The sequence below is a fragment of the Hyperolius riggenbachi genome, chromosome 11 (assembly GCF_040937935.1).
Source record: "Hyperolius riggenbachi isolate aHypRig1 chromosome 11, aHypRig1.pri, whole genome shotgun sequence".
In the NCBI taxonomy this organism is placed as follows: Eukaryota; Metazoa; Chordata; class Amphibia; order Anura; family Hyperoliidae; genus Hyperolius; species Hyperolius riggenbachi.
This window is the reverse complement of record NC_090656.1, coordinates 229,403,794-229,423,377: the sequence shown is the minus strand read 5'-3', so window position 1 is coordinate 229,423,377 and position 19,584 is coordinate 229,403,794. Positions and strand designations below refer to the sequence as shown.

General features: G+C 49.3%; 1 protein-coding gene across 1 annotated transcript in view; it reads left to right on the top strand.

Moving 5' to 3' along the window:
* LOC137537964 (receptor-type tyrosine-protein phosphatase beta-like) overlaps nt 1-19,584 on the top strand; it is a 421,053-nt gene that overhangs the window by 161,165 nt on the left and 240,304 nt on the right. Inside the window, exon 21 of the mRNA XM_068259888.1 lies at nt 696-974. Within this exon, the coding sequence (XP_068115989.1) occupies nt 696-974 (279 nt within the window). The remainder of the gene's footprint in view (nt 1-695; nt 975-19,584) is intronic.

Here is a 19,584-nt window from a genome sequence, read left to right as displayed (position 1 = left end):
GACCTCGAGAACTAGCCTTACTGTTAGAGGCAGTTCCCAGATCTGTTAGTGACACCCTCTCTTTGGTGTCACTCACGTTCTGCCCTTCCTACGTTCTGCTTAGCTCCTCCCCCAGGAGAGTCTAGCCTTACGGAAGGAGCACACTTCTGTGCAGTATTCATTACTGCCCCTGTACCTACGCCTTAGGTACAGTCCTCTAGTGTTACTGTTACACCAAACACTCACTTCTATCTCAGGTGTCCAGAGGTTAGTAGATATATCTGATTATCGGTGATACTGCAGATCATCCATAATCGGGTATATTCTGTATTCTCGGTGATACTGCAGTTCACCGGTAATCAGACACTCTCTGTGTTACACCGATCGTTAGAATCGCTTTGGTAGAACATTGAGGTTTATGCTATGTGAGCTGAAGATGACAGGAGGTGATTAAGTGAGGGATAAAAGAAAGAGAGGAATAAATTATAACCCCATAGGCAATACACTTGGGGAACTGACGTTATAGGGGTGTTATTAACATTTATAACAGAATCCGCTGACATGTCAGTCTATCCGCTTGTCTCTGTTGTGAATAGCGGTCTGTCTCTGTGACGTGTGAAGCCAGCCTAATTCAGAACATATCCAATGTATGAAAGCCATACAGAACTTGTTTTAGCCTTAATAAACTCTCTGTATTCCATCTGTCTGTTTCACAGTCCCCACTCCACCCGGAAACATCAGCATTACCAGCACTACAACCAACAGCATCACCTTGTCCTGGGGAGAGCCAGCTAATATGGCCGGTGTGATAAAGTCCTATAATATAACTTACTGGAGTCCATCATCTCCATCTGCCATTGCTGGGAGCACTACAAGTACTACAACGACTGTCACCCTTCAGAGTCTGACATCTGGGGCTATTTACACCATCTTAGTGGTGACAGTGGGGGCCTGGGGGTATCAGAGCACAGCTGTCACCAGATGGTGGATCACAAGTAAGTGGGTGTTTCTGTTTCATGGCTGAATCTCCCTTTCCTCTTCACTCTTCCTTGTTTCTTCTCTTCACAAATGTATGAATCCAGCAAAACTATCTGAGCAAGAATTTTACAAACCATAAAAAATATGATAAATTGAAATCTGGAATTACATTTATACCCGTCATTTTTGCAGGCCGTGCTTTTCTAACTAAGCTTTATATTTGATTTGTTAACTGTCCTTATTTCCCAGGTAACACTAAATACTTTGGTTTATGTTGGGATCAGTTTATATTTTAGTAGATGTGTTATTCTGGTGGACGGGGTGACATCCTGAGGTAGCTCACTTCACCACTATACCACCACCAACACTATATGCTGAAGCCAGCCTAGCATGTACCATTATGATATATCCAAGAGAAAATTGCTTAAAGAGACTCCGTAACAAAAATTGCATCCTGTTTTTTATCATCCTGCAAGTTCCAAAAGCTATTCTAATGTGTTCTGGCTAACTGCAGCACTTTCTACTAACACAGTCTCTGTAATAAATCAATGTATCTTTCCCCTGTCAGAGTTGTCGGCCTGTGTCTGGAAGGCTGCCAAGTTCTTTAGTGTTGTGGTTCTGCTATGAACTCCCCCTTCCAGGGCCCTCTATGCACACTGACTGTGTATTATTTAGATTAGGGCAGCTTCTCTCTTCTCTCTTATCTTTTACAAGCTGGATAAATCGTCCTCTGAGCTGGCTGGGCTTTCACATACTGAGGAATTACAAACAAGGGCAAAACTGTTTGCAGGAAGAAAAGAGCAGCCTGAAACTTCAGTGCATGAGAACTGCAGGGGGAAAGAAACACACAAATGATCTCTTGAGATTCAAAAGGAAGGGTGTATACAGCCTGCTTGTGTATGGATGTATTTTTCTATGTGTGGACATACTGTACATCAACCTACTTCCTGTTTTGGTGGCCATTTTGTTTGTTTATAAACAAACTTTTTAAAACTGTTTTTCACCACTTTTAATGCAGCGAGGAGCGGCGAAATTGTGACAGAGGGTAATAGGAGATGTCCCCTAACGCACTGGTATGTTTACTTTTGAGCGATTTTAACCATACAGATTCTCTTTAAGGATTTGTAGTATGTCAAAAGCCAACTCATATTGGCCAGGAATAGAACCCAGGCCTACCGCTCTGTAGGCTGCTATCCTAACCATTATACCACCAACACAACACACTACAATGCTACATGCTAAAGCCATCCTAGCATGTACCATTGTGATATATCCAAGAGAAAAATGAGCTTGCTTAGTTAAATGTAGGATTTCAAAAGCCAGCTTACATACATTGGCTTAGAATCGAACCCAGGTCTAGTGCTCTGTAGGCTGCTATCCTAACCATTATACCACCAACACAACACACTACAATGCTACATGCTGAAGCCAGCCTAGCATGTACCATTGTGATATATCCAAGAGAAAAATGAGCTTGCTTAGTTAAATGTAGGTGTGAGAGAACGCGGAAAAGCCGCCACGTGTGCTGCTGAGGAGGCGGCGGATTCTGCGTCCAATGCGGCGTCTGGTAACAGGGCAGAACGCTGAAAAGCCGCCGCATGTGACAACAGTAAGGCGGCTGGTTCCGTGTCCATCGCAGCGGTTTGCACGCAGCAGTGTGTGTCTGGTGTGGCTGAGTCTGCTAGTGCACACAGGCTTAGGAATACGCGCGCTGAGAGGCAGAACTCTTATACTGGGCAGGGAGAGATCAGCTGATCACGCCGATCAGCTGACTCCAGAGCAGGTTACTATTGGTTGATGAATTAGGGGTGGTGCCGGAGAGCACTACTCCATATATAGTTACTGCTGACCAGTCTCAAGTTGTCTGCCGTTGCGATCACTACGTGGAAGCACTCAGACCTTAGTCAGATCTAACAGTGTGAATTCACATTGAGCCAGATTACTTGTACTGTTATTCTGTTTATGCTTAGACTAGTTCCAGGGTGTAGAGACCACGGACCTCACACCAAGAATAGGGAACTTGTGTTATCTATCTGTTATTCTTCAGACTAGTTCCAGGGTGTAGAGACCATGGACCTCACACCCAGACTAGGGAACTTGTGTTATCCATGTTTTATACTTCAGACTAGTTCCAGGGTGTAGAGACCACGGACCTCACACTCAGACTAGGGAACTTGTGTTATCCATCTGTTATACTTCAGACTAGTTCCAGGGTGTAGAGACCACGGACATCACACCCAGACTAGGGAACTTACGTTATCTATCTGTTATTAATGAGATTAGTTCCAGGGTGTAGAGACCACGGACCTCACACCCAGACTAGGGAACTTGTGTTATCCATCTGTTATACTTCAGACTAGTTCCAGGGTGTAGAGACCACGGACCTCACACCCAGACTAGGGAACTTGTGTTATCCATCTGTTATACTTCAGACTAGTTCCAGGGTTTAGAGACCACGGACCTCACACCCAGACTAGGGAACTTGCGTTATCTATCTGTTATTCATCAGATTAGTTCCAGGGTGTAGAGACCAAGGACCTCACACCCAGACTAGGCATTGTTGATATCTGTTATGACTTACTGCTTTCCTGACTGTCCCTTTGATCTCTGATTCGGTACCTCGCATATCTGATATTCCGTTGCCAGACCCTGCTTGCCTTGGATACCGAATCAGCCTTCTGTCTTTGTACTTTATCTGTCCGTGTGTTGCCGACCAGGCGTGCCCAACCTCGAGAGCTATCTCTCCTCTCAAGAGATAGTCTCCAGATCAGATAGTGACATCCACCTTCAGGTGTCACTCACGCTCTGGTCCTTCCTATCTCCTGCCTGACTCCACCCCTTGGAGAGTCTCAGGCTGCTGGAAGGTTCCTGTGCCCTCAAGAGCAATATTCCTTTACTGCCTATGATCACCTGCTCAGCAGGTGCATTACTCAAAGTACTACTGTTACACCAAACACTCACATACCTATAGGTGTCCAGAGGTTAGCAATATATCTGTATTATCGGTGATTCTGCAGATCATCAATAATCAGGTATACATCTGCATTCTTGGTGATACTGCAGATCACCAATAATCAGATTCTCTCTGCGTGCTGACACCAATCGTTACAGAACGGCAGACCAAACCCAAATGGACGCACTCCGCAGCTGTCTCAATGCACTCACCACTACGGTGGAAAATTACACCCGAGTGCTGGACAGTCTCCAGACTCAAATCAACGCTTTGTCTGGGACTGTACAAGTTTATCAGACGGCTGTGGATACCGTGCGATCTCCTCCTAGAACAGACATACGCATGTCTGTACCTGAAAAGTTTTCTGGTCACAGATCTGACTTCCGGAATTTTAGAAACAGAGTGTTATCATACTTTGAGTTAAGGCCTAATTCATCAGGAACCGTAGCACAGAGAGTAACCTTTATTAAGACTCTATTATCAGGGGATTCCCGGACTTGGGCATATAATCTTCCCACGGGGGATAAGGCCCTGACCTCGGTGGATGAATTTTTTAAAGCAATGGCTATAATTTTCGATGACCCGGACATTGCCTCTACCGCTGAGCGGAAGCTCAAGTTGTTACGGCAGGGCAAAGGACCGGTAGAAAACTATGCTGCGGAGTTTAGAAAGTGGGCAGTTTCAGGTAGATGGGACTCATTCGCCCTTTTAGACTGTTTCTTATCAGGGTTGTCAGACACAGTTTCTGATCTAATGTTGGGTCATCCTGAGCCCAAATCCATCGATGAGGCCATTTCATCGGCCATCAGAATTGATCGTCGCCTACGATACCAAAGACAGACCCGGGGTAGGAACAATGTGAGATACTTGTCCTACGCAGCATCTCCTTCTGTTCCATCTCCTCCTGCTTCACCTCTGCCGGAACCAATGCAGATTGGTCGGTCGACTGTCTCAGGTGGAACAGAGACGCAGAGAAACAGAGCAGCTCTGTCTATACTGTGCAGAGAGGGGGTCATAAAGTGCAGAATTGTCCCAGGAAATCGGGAAACGCTGCCGCCTAGGTGTAGTCGGGGGTAATACCCTAGGCGCGCAGTCATTACCTCTAGATGATAAATGTTTTCTTCTCCCTTGTACCATATCCTGGCAGGATAAGATAGAGACTACTGAGGCCTTCATAGATTCTGGCTCAGCAGCTAATTTTATGGATTATGAATTTGCTAAGAAATTGGGGATTCTGATCTCCCCACTAAAACAACAGATTCGAGTCACTGCAGTGGATGATTCTCCCCTGCAGAGTAACCACCCTCTCTCTCAGACCCCAGACTTGGAGGTCACAATAGGGGTGCTGCATAAAGAAAGTTTACCATTTTTTGTGTTACGAATGGCAACCTCCATGATCATTCTTGGCATGCCATGGTTACAAATTCACTCGCCTCAGATCAATTGGGCTACGGGTCAGCTAGCTAGCTGGTCTGCCCATTGCTATCATCATTGTCTAGCGAAAGTAACCTTTGGTAAAACCAAGATTTACATGGAGGGATTGCCAGATCAGTATTCAGAATTTGCGGACGTGTTTTGTCCCAAGTCAGCAGATAAACTTCCTTCACACCGTCCTTTTGATTGCCCCATTGATCTCAGGTCTGGTTGTATGCCCCCTAGAGATCATCTCTATAATTTATCTGGGCCAGAGAAATTGGCCATGCAGGAATACATCCGAGAGAACTTAGCTAAAGGTTTTATCCGCCCTTCTCGGTCCCCAGCAGGGGCAGGGTTCTTTTTTGTGAAAAAGAAGGATGGAGGCCTCCGTCCATGCATTGATTATCGGGGCTTAAATAAAATTACAGTAAAGAATCGCTATCCTTTGCCTTTAATAGACGATTTATTTACTCAAGTCACCAATGCTAAGATTTTCTCGAAACTGGATTTAAGGGGTGCTTACAACCTTGTGCGGATCAGGGACGGTGATGAATGGAAGACGGCCTTTAACACGCCCGACGGGCACTATGAGTACCTGGTGATGCCCTTCGGGTTGTGTAATGCCCCGGCCATCTTTCAAGAGCTGATTAATGAAGTCTTTAGAGAAGTATTGGGCAGATTCGTCTTAGTATATTTAGACAACATACTAATCTTCTCGTCTAACCTCTCTGAGCACAGAAAGCATGTTAAGTTTGTGTTACAGAAGTTGAGACAAAATATGCTGTACGCTAAACTGGAGAAATGCATTTTCAAAGTGACCTCTGTTGCCTTTCTGGGGTACATAATGTCCACCTCTGGCCTCTCTATGGACCCTGGAAAAGTTTCAGCTGTTTTGGAGTGGCCCGAACCTGTGGGACTGAAGGCTCTCCAGAGGTTCCTGGGGTCCGCCAACTACTATAGGAAGTTCATAAAGGGGTACTCTACGGTGATCTCACCTCTCATCAGTCTCACAAAGAAAGGGGCAGATACTCATCACTGGTCCCCTGAGGCCCATGCTGCTTTCTCCACTCTGAAGAAATTGTTCTGTACTGCACCCATTTTGAGACATGTCGACACCACCTTTCCCTTTATTGTGGAGGTAGATGCCTCAGAGGTAGGGGTAGGGGCTGTGCTGTCTCAGGGTTCTGGGTTGCAGGGAAAATTACACCCCTGTGCCTATTTTTCACGTAGGTTTTCACCCGCAGAGAAGAACTATGATATGGGCAATAGGGAACTTCTAGCCATTAAGTTGGCCTTCGAGGAATGGCGACATTGGCTAGAGGGTGCAGAACATACCATTACTGTCTATACTGACCACAAGAATTTGGAGTACATTGAGGGCGCTAAGAGACTTAGCCCCCGACAGGCCCGGTGGTCATTATTTTTCTCGAGATTCAGATTTGTAATCACGTATACCCCTGGTAGTAAGAACATCAAAGCTGATGCCTTGTCCAGATGTTTTGAGCCCGAGACAGCACAGCCCTCAGACCCAGAAACCATTCTTCCTCAGAAAGTGGTTCTGGCTGCCACTGAGACCTGGAGGGACTGGACAGAAACGTTGGGTCTGTTCCAACAGGATGTACCAGAGGGGAAGCCTGAAGGGGTCATGTTTGTACCATTGCCTTTTCGTCTACAAATACTGCAGTTGTTCCATTCCCACAAGAATGCTGGGCATCTCGGGGCCACCAGAACTCAGGACCTCGTTGCGAGATGTGCGTGGTGGCCGTCATTGGCAACTGACTGCAAAGAGTATGTAAGAGAATGTGCAGTGTGTGCTAGGAGCAAACCCTCCCGTCAGGCACCTGTTGGGACATTGCAACCATTGCCAGTCCCGAGTGAGCCATGGACTTATCTGTCCATGGATTTTGTGGGCGAACTCCCCAGGTCTGAGGGCATGACGGTCATTTGGGTGGTAGTCGATCGATTCAGCAAGATGGCCCATTTTGTCCCCCTGAAAGGACTTCCCTCAGCCCAGGAGTTGGCCGATCTCTTCATCCAACATATTTTCCGGCTGCATGGTATTCCGGAAAATATAGTGTTAGATCGGGGAGTCCACTTTGTTTCTAAGTTTTGGAGGGCATTCTGCCATCAGTTAGACATGGAGCTATCTTTTTCATCAGGCTACCACCCACAGACCAATGGCCAGACCGAGAGAACCAATCAGTCTCTGGAACAGTTTCTGAGGTGTTATGTGGCAGATGTTCAAACCGACTGGGTCAAATTCCTGCCATTTGCAGAATTTGCACACAACAATTTAAAAAGCTCCTCCTCAGGTTTTTCCCCATTCCAGGTGGTGACAGGAAGGTCACCTAAGTTTACCCCATCACCAGTGGCTGCCACTCCGTTTCCAGCCCTGGAGGATTGGCAGAATTCCTTAAAGCAGATTTGGGGAATGGTAGAAAGAAATTTGAGGAGGGCTTTTCAGAGTCAGAAGAAACAGGCTGATAAGAGACGTTCCATAGAGTGGGAATTCCTTCCAGGAGACTTGGTCTGGGTGTCCACACGACATTTGGCTTTGAAGCAACTGTCTCCCAAGTTAGGTCCCAGATTTGTGGGTCCGTTTCCAGTGACCAGGAAAATCAATGATGTCACTTATGCCATTGATCTCCCTACCAGTGGCGTTCCTATAATAGGGTGGCAGGGGGTGCCCCGCTCCGGGTGTCAGGCGCCCCAAGGGGTGTCATCAAGGCCTCCCACAGAGGCCTGTGCAGGAGGGAGAAGCAACACAGAATGGAGGGGTGGTGGGGAAAGCGGCGGGGAGGGGAGACGGACCCCCCACCTCCCTCACCTGGGTCCCCTCCTTCTTGCGTTTCCCCCCTCCTAATTAGTAGCAGCTTTAGATATGTGGGCAGAAGCGGGCGGAGAGGACTTACTCACCTGCTTCCTGCGTTCCAGGCGATGGCGCACAGCGTCATCGTCACGTGACGCTGCTCTCCGCCTTCTCCACGCCCACTGTGCTTCCTGATTAGCGGAAGCACAGTGAGTGACAGAGAAGTCGGAGACCAGCGTCACGTGACGATGACGTGTGCGCCATCTCCAGGAAGCAAGTAAGTCCTCTCCGCCCGCTCCTGCCCGCTTATCTAAAGCTGCTACTAATTAGGAGGGGGGAAGCGCAAGAAGGAGGGGACCCAGGTGAGGAAGGTGGGGGGTCTGGCCCCCCTCCCCGCCACCCCTCCTTTCAAGCTTCCCCCATACGGGGCAACTATACTGGGGGCAACTAAACTAGCTATACTGGGGGCAGCTAAACTAGCTATACTGGGGGCAGCTAAACTAGCTATACTGGGGGTAGCTAAACTAATTATACTGGGGGCAGCTAAACTAGCTATAGTGGGGGCAGCTAAACTAGCTATACTGGGGGCAGCTAAACTAGCTATACTGGGGGCAGCTAAACTAGCTATACTGGGGGCAGCTAAACTAGCTATACTGGGGGCAGCTAAACTAGCTATACTGGGGGCAGCTAAACTAGCTATACTGGGGGCAGCTAAACTAGCTATACTGGGGGCAGATAAACTAGCTGTTCTGGGGGCAGCTAAACTAGCTATACTGGGGGCAGCTAAACTAGCTATACTGGGGGAAACTAAACTAGCTATACTGGGGGCAGCTAAACTAGCTATACTGGGGGCAGATAAACTAGCTATACTGGGGGCAGCTAAAATAGCTATACTGGGGGCAACTAAACTAGCTATACTGGGGGCAACTATACTACTGGGGCAACTATACTGGGGAGTGGGGGCAACTATACAGGGGGCAACTAAACTAGCTATACTGGGGGAAACTAAACTAGGGGCAACTAAACTAGCTAGCTATACTGGGGCAACTATACTAGCTAGCTATACTGGGGGCAACTATACTAGCTATACTGGGGGCAACTATACTAGCTATACTGGGGGCAACTATACTAGCTATACTGGGGCAACTATACTGGGGCAACTATACTAGCTAATACTTTAAATTACAGTTAGCTCCGCCCTCATCTGGTCATGACCACGCCCGTTTTTCACCACACATGCCACAGGTTGTGGCCACGCCCTTTTTTTTTTTTTTTTGGGGGGGGGGGGGGGGGGTCTTCTAATACCCAGCACCGGGTGCCAAATGCCCTAGGTACGCCACTGCTCCCTACCAGCATGCGAGGTGTGAGATCGTTCCATGTGTCCTTGCTCAAACCGGCAGTGCACATGGATTCTGCTCCAATGTGTTGATTGATGACCAACCTGAGTATGAAATTGCGATGGTTCTAGACTCCCGGCTTGTGCAGAACTCCGTGCAGTATTTAGTGCACTGGAAGGGGTATGGCATTGAGGAGAGAATTTGGGTGCCAGAGTGTCGCATGCACGCAGAGGAGTTGAAAAGGGAGTTCCATAACTTGCATCCTGAAAAGCCGGGCAGGAGATGTCCAGAGTCCACTTCCCGGGGGGGGGTTGGGGTACTGTGAGAGAACGCGGAAAAGCCGCCGCGTGTGCTGCTGAGGTGGCGGCGGATTCCGCTTCCAATGCGGCGGTTTTCCAGTGCGTCTGGTAACAGGGCAGAACGCGGAAAAGCCGCCGCATGTAACAACAGTAAGGCGGCTGGTTCCGCGTCCAGTGCAGCGGTTTGCACGCAGCAGCGTGTGGCTGAGTCTGCTAGTGCACACAGGCTTAGGAATACGCGCGCGCGCACTGAGAGGCAGAACTCTTATACTGGGCAGGGAGAGATCAGCTGATCACGCCGATCAGCTGACTCCAAAGCAGGTTACTATTGGTTGATCAATTAGGGGTGGTGCCGGAGAGCACTACTCCATATATAGTTACTGCTGACCAGTCTCAAGTTGTCTGCCGTTGCGATCACTACGTGGAAGCACTCAGACCTTAGTCAGATCCAACAGTGTGTTTGAACCAGGTGGACCTGGGAATTCACATTGAGCCAGATTACTTGTACTGTTATTCTGTTTATGCTTAGACTAGTTCCAGGGTGTAGAGACCACGGACCTCACACCAAGAATAGGGAACTTGTGTTATCTATCTGTTATTCTTCAGACTAGTTCCAGGGTGTAGAGACCACGGACCTCACACCCAGACTAGGGAACTTGTGTTATCCATCTGTTATACTTCAGACTAGTTCCAGGGTGTAGAGACCACGGACCTCACACCTAGACTAGGGAACTTGTGTTATCCATCTGTTATACTTCAGACTAGTTCCAGGGTGTAGAGACCACGGACCTCACACCCAGACTAGGGAACTTGCGTTATCTATCTGTTATTCATCAGATTAGTTCCAGGGTGTAGAGACCAAGGACCTCACACCCAGACTAGGCATTGTTGATATCTGTTATGACTTACTGCTTTCCTGACTGTCCCTTTGATCTCTGATTCGGTACCTCGCATATCTGATATTCCGTTGCCAGACCCTGCTTGCCTTGGATACCGAATCAGCCTTCTGTCTTTGTACTTTATCTGTCCGTGTGTTGCCGACCAGGCGTGCCCGACCTCGAGAGCTATCTCTCCTCTCAAGAGATAGTCTCCAGATCAGATAGTGACATCCACCTTCAGGTGTCACTCACGGTCTGGTCCTTCCTATCTCCAGCCTGACTCCACCCCTTGGAGAGTCTCAGGCTGCTGGAAGGTTCCTGTGCCCTCAAGAGCAGTATTCCTTTACTGCCTATGATCACCTGCTCAGCAGGTGCATTACTCAAAGTAATACTGTTACACCAAACACTCACATACCTATAGGTGTCCAGAGGTTAGCAATATATCTGTATTATCGGTGATTCTGCAGATCATCAATAATCAGGTATATATCTGCATTCTTGGTGATACTGCAGATCACCAATAATCAGATTCTCTCTGCGTGCTGACACCAATCGTTACAGTAGGATTTCAAAAGCCAGCTTACATACAGTGGCTGGGAATCGAACCCAGGTCTAGTGCTCTGTAGGCTGCTATCCTAACCATTATACCACCAACACAACACACTACAATGCTACATGCTGAAGCCAGCCTAGCATGTGCCATTATGATATATCCAAGAGAAAAATTAGCTTGCTTAAGGATTTGTAGTATGTCAAAAGTCAACTCGCATTTGCCAGGAATTGAACCCAGGCCTACCGTGTGGTAGGCTGCTATCCTAACCATTATACCACGAACACAACACACTCAGAGGCGTAGCTAGGGTTTTCAGCGCCCGGGGACAAAGACTATTAATGCGCCCCCTAAGGTGAAGGGTCGTGACCAAATGTGGGCGTGGTTATGGGTGCTCCACATTTGGTCACGCCCCTTCAAATGTACATGGAGGTTAGCAGGCTCACGCTCACCCACCCTCCCTCAGTATGTACCTTCCAGCATGTTCCAAGACAAATGCAGCAATCATGAGCCCCCCCCTTCAAGACAAATTCCGCACTCATGAGCAAACATGAGGCCCCCAACATGACCAACTCAGCAATCATGAGGCCCCCAACAAGACAAATTTAGCAATCCTGAGGCCCCCAACAAGACAAATTTAGCAATCATGAGGCCCCTAACAAGACAAATTCAGCGATCTTGAGGCCCCCAACAAATCATGAGGCCCCCAACAAGACAAATTCAGTAACCATGAGGCCCCCAACAAGACAAATTCAGCAGTCATGAGGCACATAAATAGACAGCATTTCACATAAATAGGCAGAATGTCCCCTTAATATGGTAGACACCTCTCACCTGGCAGCAGTTCCCCAAAATACACTCAATCTGACAGCAGTGCTTCCCCAAAAATAGGTAGCCCCAGGTCTATAGGTGTCCCCATAATAGGTGGCCAGCAGTATAGATGTCCCCAGAACAGGTAGCCAGGGGTAGAGATGTCCACAGAACAGGTAGCCAGGGGTATATGTGCCCAGTATATGTAGGCAGGGGTATGTGTCCCCAGTATATGTAGCCAGAGGTATATGTGCCCAGTATATGTAGCCAGGGGTATATATGCCCAGTATATGTAGCCAGGGGTATATGTACCCAGTATATGTAGTTAGGGGTATATGTGCCCAGTATATGTAGGCAGGAGTATAAGTGCCCAGAGTAGGTAGCCAGGGGTATATGTGCCCAGAGTAGGTAGCCAGGGGTATATGCCCAGTATATGTAGGCAGGGGTATATGTGCCCAGAGTAGGTAGCCAGGGGTATATGTGCCCAGAGTAGGTAGCAAGGGGTATATGTGCCCAGAGTAGGTAGCCAGGGGTATATGCCCAGTATATGTAGTTAGGGGTATATGTGCCTAGGATATGTAGGCAGGGGTATATGTGCCCAGAGTAGGTAGCCAGGGGTATATGTGCCCAGAGTAGGTAGCCAGGGGTATATGCCCAGTATATGTAGTTAGGGGTATATGTGCCCAATATATGTAGGCAGGGGTATATGTGCCCAGAGTAGGTAGCCAGGGGTATATGTGCCCAGAGTAGGTAGCCAGGGGTATATGCCCAGTATATGTAGGCAGGGGTATATGTGCCCAGAGTAGGTAGCCAGGGGTATATGTGCCCAGAGTAGGTAGCCAGGGGTATATGTGCCCAGAGTAGGTAGCCAGGGGTATATGTGCCCAGAGTAGGTAGCCAGGGGTATATGTGCCCAATATATGTAGGCAGGGGTATATGTGCCCAGAGTAGGTAGCCAGGGGTATGTGTGCCCAGAGTAGGTAGCCAGGGGTATATGTGCCCTGAGTAGGTAGCCAGGGGTATATGTGCCCTGAGTAGGTAGCCAGGGGTATATGTGCCCAGAGTAGGTAGCCAGGGGTATATGCCCAGTATATGTAGTTAGGGGTATATGTGCCCAATATATGTAGGCAGGGGTATATGTGCCCAGAGTAGGTAGCCAGGGGTATATGCCCAGTATATGTAGTTAGGGGTATATGTCCCCAATATATGTAGGCAGGGGTATATGTGCCCAGAGTAGGTAGCCAGGGGTATATGCCCAGTATATGTAGTTAGGGGTATATGTGCCCAATATATGTAGGCAGGGGTATATGTGCCCAGAGTAGGTAGCCAGGGGTATATGTGCCCAGAGTAGGTAGCCAGGGGTATATGTGCCCAGAGTAGGTAGCCAGGGTAGGTATATGTGCCCAGAGTAGGTAGCCGGGGGTATATGTGCCCAGAGTAGGTAGCCAGGGGTATATGTGCCCAGAGTAGGTAGCCAGGGTAGGTATATGTGCCCAGAGTAGGTAGCCGGGGGTATATGCCCAGTATATGTAGTTAGGGGTATATGTGCCCAATATATGTAGGCAGTGGTATATGTGCCCAGAGTAGGTAGCCAGGTCAGGTGTCCCCTTCCCCAGCAGGAGGGGAGCAGCGCAGAGAAGAGGAAGAGCTGCTCTCCCTCCCTCGCTGTCCCCTCCAATGTCCGGGTGGCTGGCAGCGGCGGGCGGAACTTACCTCCGTCTCTCGCAGCGCCGGATGGAACTGCCGCTACTCGGTCTGGTCCAGACCAGAGCAGCGGCTGCGTCACCCGAACTTCCGGCCGGCGCTGGAGCGAGACGGAGGTGAGTTCCGCCCGCCGCTGCCAGCCACCCGGACATTGGAGGGGACAGCGAGGGAGGGAGAGCATCTAAGGTGAGGGAAGGAGGGGGGAGATGGCCCCCCTTCCCCACCGTCCGCACAGCTCTCCCTCTTCTCTGCGCTGCTCCCCTCCGCCGCAAAAAAAAAAAAGTAAACAAAAAAAAAAACCCAGCAGCTTAGCAATGCAGAGGGCGCCCTTGGGGACCAGGCGCCCCGGGGCACTTGTCCTACCCCGACCCCCTCTAGCTCCACGCCTGAACACACTACAATGCTACATGCTGAAGCCAGCCTAGCATGTACCATTGTGATATACCGTATTTTCCGCCGTATAAGACGCACTTTTTCTCCCCCCAGAATGGGGAGAAAAAGTCCCTGCGTCTTATACGGCAAATGCAGGGAATCCCCGACTTACGAACGCCTGCAGATACGAACCGCCGCCACGTCGGGGATTCCCTGCACTGGCTCCCTGTGTGGTCCGCTCCCCCTTCCCCATGTAAATAGTCTAATGGGCGGCATGTATGTATAGAGTGGCCCCCAGATCACTGCCTGGCACCCCATGTGTCAGCTTGCCCAATCCCCTCTCCCCGCATCTGTGCGCTCACCCCCGCTGATGTGTCTGCACTCACCCCCCTGCTGCCGCTGATGTCCGCTCACCCCCCGCCTGATGTGTCCGCTCACCCCCCGCCTGATGTGTCCGCTCACCCCCCGTGCTGATGTCCGCTCACCCCCCGTGCTGATGTCCGCTCACCCCCCTGCTGATGTCCGCTCACCCCCCGTGCTGATGTCCGCTCATCCCCGGTGCTGATGTCCGCTCATCCCCGGTGCTGATGTCCGCTCATCCCCGGTGCTGATGTCCGCTCATCCCCGGTGCTGATGTCCGCTCACTCCCCACGCTGATTGTGTCTACTCCCCGCCGGGTGTCAGGTTCAGCATAGCGGCAGTCTTACTCACTTTAGCCGCTCAGCCTCTCCGGGAATGCAGACCTGGTCTCCTCTCTCGCCGCCCCTCTAGTGATGGCTTCTATAATACGCGTCATTGATGAAAGCCATCACTAGAGGGGTGACGAGAGGAGACCAGGTCTGCATTCCCGGAGAGGCTGAGCGGCTAAAGTGAGTAAAACTGCCACTATGCTGAGCCTGACACCCGGCGGGGAGCGGACATCAGTGCGGGGGGTGAGCGGACACATCAGGCGGGGAGTGAGCTGACATCAGCGCGGGGGGTAAGCGGACATCAGCGCGGGGGGTGAGCGGACACATCAGGCGGGGGGTGAGCGGACATCAGCGGCAGCAGGGGGGTGAGTGCGGACACATCAGCGGGGGTGAGCGCACAGATGCGGGGAGAGGGGATTGGGCAAGCTGACGCATGGGGTGCCAGGCAGTGATCTGGGGGCCACTCTATACATACATGCCGCCCGTCAGACTATTTACATGGGGAAGGGGGAGCGGACCACACAGGGAGCTGGGGTCATTATGCTGTTGCTGATCTTTTAGAGAAGAGAGGAAGTTTTGAGCTCAGATTGCTGCACCATTTCTCTGGGTACACATAAGGGCTCATGGGGGACACTGGGACCACCTAAGGGCACATGGGGACACCTGAGGGCATATGGGGGACACTGAGGGCACATATGATACACCTGGGGGCCACACTGGGAACACCCAAGGGCACACGGGGGGCACCTGAGGACACCTAAGGGCACATGGGAGACACTAAGGACACATACGTGACAGGGGGGGGGGACACTGAGGGCACATGGGGACACTGAGGGCACATGGGGACACTGAGGGCACATGGGGGACTCCTGAGGAAATTAATTGGGGTAGAACACCTACAAGACCCTCCTGGAATATAGACGCACCAGGTTTACTATGAATTATTTTTTCCCCTGGTTTTTGCACTTAAAACCTGGGTGCGTCTTATATTCCGGAGCGTCTTATACGGCGAAAAATACGGTACCCAAGAGAAAATTGCTTAAGGATTTGTAGTATGTCAAAAGCTAACTCACTTTTGCACAGTGGGAGACATGGCAGCACTTTCAAACAAACCTCATACCTGAATGGTTTAACTGCAATGGTGAGCAGAGCTCCAGAAACTGGACTATATTACACACCCAGCATACACTGCAGGCAAAGAGAGGGAGGGGGAATTAGTGATTAGTCTGCACCGGTGGGCAGAGCTCCAGAAACTGGACTATATTACACACCCTGCATCACTATAGACCAGGGGGGGGGGGGGGGGGGGGTGTTAGCTTGAGTGACAATTAATGCACAAATTATGACCTAATAGACTTCCCCACGTCGGTGACGTACCCCCTTGGGGAAGACCTACCTCTAACCTAGCAATAAAAACATAATTCCTCGTGCTGCTATTCATAAATGGTATACACATTTCATAAGACAAGCAAAACAGACAAATGATAAGCGCTCGAGGATGCACCTGAATTGTGAGCCATCAGCGGCAATGCAGAGCCCCCTAGGGCTGAATACATGCCTCTAATGCAAAACAGATGCAAAATTATGTGCTAAACTCTAATCTAAAAATTTGAGAGTGAATTTAAAACAGTGAAGGCAGCTAGCCACTAGTATACTTACATTTAATTTTGCACAGTGGGAGACATGGCAGCGCTTTCAAACAAACCCCATACCTGAATGTTTTATCTGCAATGGTGAGCAGAGCTCCAGAAACTAGACTATATTACACACCCAGCATACACTGCAGGCAAAGAGAGGGAGGGGGAATTAGTGATTAAGCTGCATCAGTGGGCAGAGCTCCAGAAACTGGACTATATTACACACCCTGCATCACTATAGACCAAGGGGGGGTGTTAGCTTGAGTGATAATTAGTGCACAAATTATGACCTAATAGACTTCCCCACGGCGGTGACGTACCCCCTTGGGGAAGACCTACCTCTAACCTAGCAATAAAAACATAATTCCTCGTGCTGCTATTCATAAAATGGTATACACATTTCATAAGACAAGCAAAACAGACAAATGATAAGCGCTCAAGGATGCACGTGAATTGTAAGCCATTCAATTCAATTCTGCATTGCCGCTGATGGCTTACAATTCAGGTGCATCCTTGAGCGCTTATCATTTGTCTGTTTTGCTTGTCTTATGAAATGTGTATACCATTTTATGAATAGCAGCACGAGGAATTATGTTTTTATTGCTAGGTTAGAGGTAGGTCTTCCCCAAGGGGGTACGTCACCGCCGTGGGGAAGTCTATTAGGTCATAATTTGTGCACTAATTATCACTCAAGCTAACACCCCCCCTTGGTCTATAGTGATGCAGGGTGTGTAATATAGTCCAGTTTCTGGAGCTCTGCCCACCGGTGCAGATTAATCACTAATTCCCCCTCCCTCTCTTTGCCTGCAGTGTATGCTGGGTGTGTAATATAGTCCAGTTTCTGGAACTCTGCTCACCATTGCAGATAAAACATTCAGGTATGGGGTTTGTTTGAAAGCGCTGCCATGTCTCCCACTGTGCAAAATTAAATGTAAGTATACTAGTGGCTAGCTGCATTCACTGTTTTAAATTCACTCTCAAATTTTTAGATTAGAGTTTAGCACATAATTTTGCATCTGTTTTGCATTAGAGGCATGTATTCAGCCCTAGGGGGCTCTGCATTGCCGCTGATGGCTTACAAAAGCTAACTCACATTGGCCAGGAATAGAACCCAGGCCTACCGCTCTGTAGGCTGCTATCCTAACCATTATACCACCAACACAACACACTACAATGCTACTGTGATGGATTGCGGAGAAACCGCCGCGCGTTCTGACAGTGAGGCGGCGGTGTCCGCGTACAGAGCGGCGGTTTCCCCGCAGCAACATGCGTCTAGTTTGTCTGGACTTGATGGTGCACACAGGCGCGCGCCGCAAGACAGGCTCTTTATGCCAATAGGAGAAGGGTCAGCTGATCGTAGCGGTCAGCTGATTCCAGCTCAGTAGGTGATTGGTTGATAGGAGCTGGGTGGCGCTGTGGAGTGCTTTACTATATATATCTCTTGCCGTTCAGTTGCTGGTTGTCTGGCGTTGTGAATACCTACGTGTTAGCACTCAGACCTTAGTCAGATCCTTCAGTGTGGTGGAACCAGGTGGACCTGGGAATCCACACTTAGCCAGTTCACTGTATTATTATCTGTGTTATTCCTTAGACCAGTTCCAGGGTGTAGAGACCACGGACCTCACACCCCAGACTAGGAATACTGTGTATCATCTGTGTTATTCCTTAGACCAGTTCCAGGGTGTAGAGACCACGGACCTCACACCCCAAACTAGGAATACTGTATATCATCTGTGTTATTCCTTAGACCAGTTCCAGGGTGTAGAGACCACGGACCTCACACCTCAGACTAGGAATACTGTATACCATCTGTGTTATTTCTTAGACCAGTTCCTGGGTGTGGGACCACGGACCTCACACTCTAGACTAGGCATTATTGGATATCTTTTTATGAATTATAGCTCTCCTGACTTCTCTTCTGCTTTCTGATTTGGTACCTTCGCACATCTGATCTACTGTTGCCAACCCTGCCTGTCCCTGGTTACCGAACCAGTCTCCTGTCTCTGTACTTTATCTGTCTGTATGTTGCCGACCCGGCCTGCCCGACCTTCTGGTCGTCACCCACCCCTTGGGTGCTCAGTCGTCCTGCAGGGGTCCCCTGCTCCTCAGAGGGGGCCTTGCTGCAAATCCACTCAGGGACTCCCCCTCCTGGAGCCCTTCACTGCCGTAGAGTCTACTCTACTTATTGGACCACCTGCTACCCCGGTGGTCCAATTCCTACTGTTACACCAAACAATTACACGCTTCAGGTGTCTAGAGGTTAGTTATACTTGGGTTATTGGAGATTCTGAAGATCCTCAATAATCAGGTATATCTGTATTCTTGGGGATACTGCAGATCGCCAAGAATCAGATTCTCTCTGGTTGCTGACACCTATCGTTACAGCTACATGCTGAAGCCAGCCTAGCATATACCATTATGATATATCCAAGAGAAAATTGCTCAAGGATTTGTAGTTTGTCAAAAGCTAACTCACATTGGCCAGGAATAGAACCCAGGCCTACTGCTCTGTAGGCTGCTATCCTAACCATTATACCACCTTAAGCAATTTTCTCTTGGATATATCATAATGGTACATCCTAGGCTGGATTCAGCATGTAGTGTTGGTGGTGGTATAGTGGTGAAGTGAGCTACCTACCATGCACTCAGACCTGGGTTCAATTCCCTGCCAAGGTATGTAAGCTGGCTTTTGAAATACTACAATTCCCTGGAAGACAAGACTCTCCCTCAGGGAGGAGGGAGAGAGGGAGTAATATAAGGTATAACAATCAGCTAGGAACAAGCCTACAAGAGCCTAACTAAACTCTCCCTAGCAGAGTCTGTCAGCAGCTGTCCCTTAACTAATTACTGTAGGCAGACGAGTGAGTAAAACGACAGGAGAACCTTGCCTTTTATAAGGAGGGGGGGGGGGGGGTTGGGCTCCAGGAGTCAGTGCAGTCTGATTGGTGACAATGTGCCTGCTGACTGTGATGTAGAGGGTCAAAGTTCTGCTCAATGGAGCATTATGGGGGCGAATCAAACTTCCGCAAAAGTTCGCCTTCACCGGCGGGCGAACCGTTCGGGCCAGCTCTAGCAGTGTATAGGTAAGTAGAGGTGGACGACGTCTCCTGTAGAGATGTAGCAAACGGTTCGCCGGCGAACGGTTCCCAGCGAACTTCGGTGGTTCGCGTTCG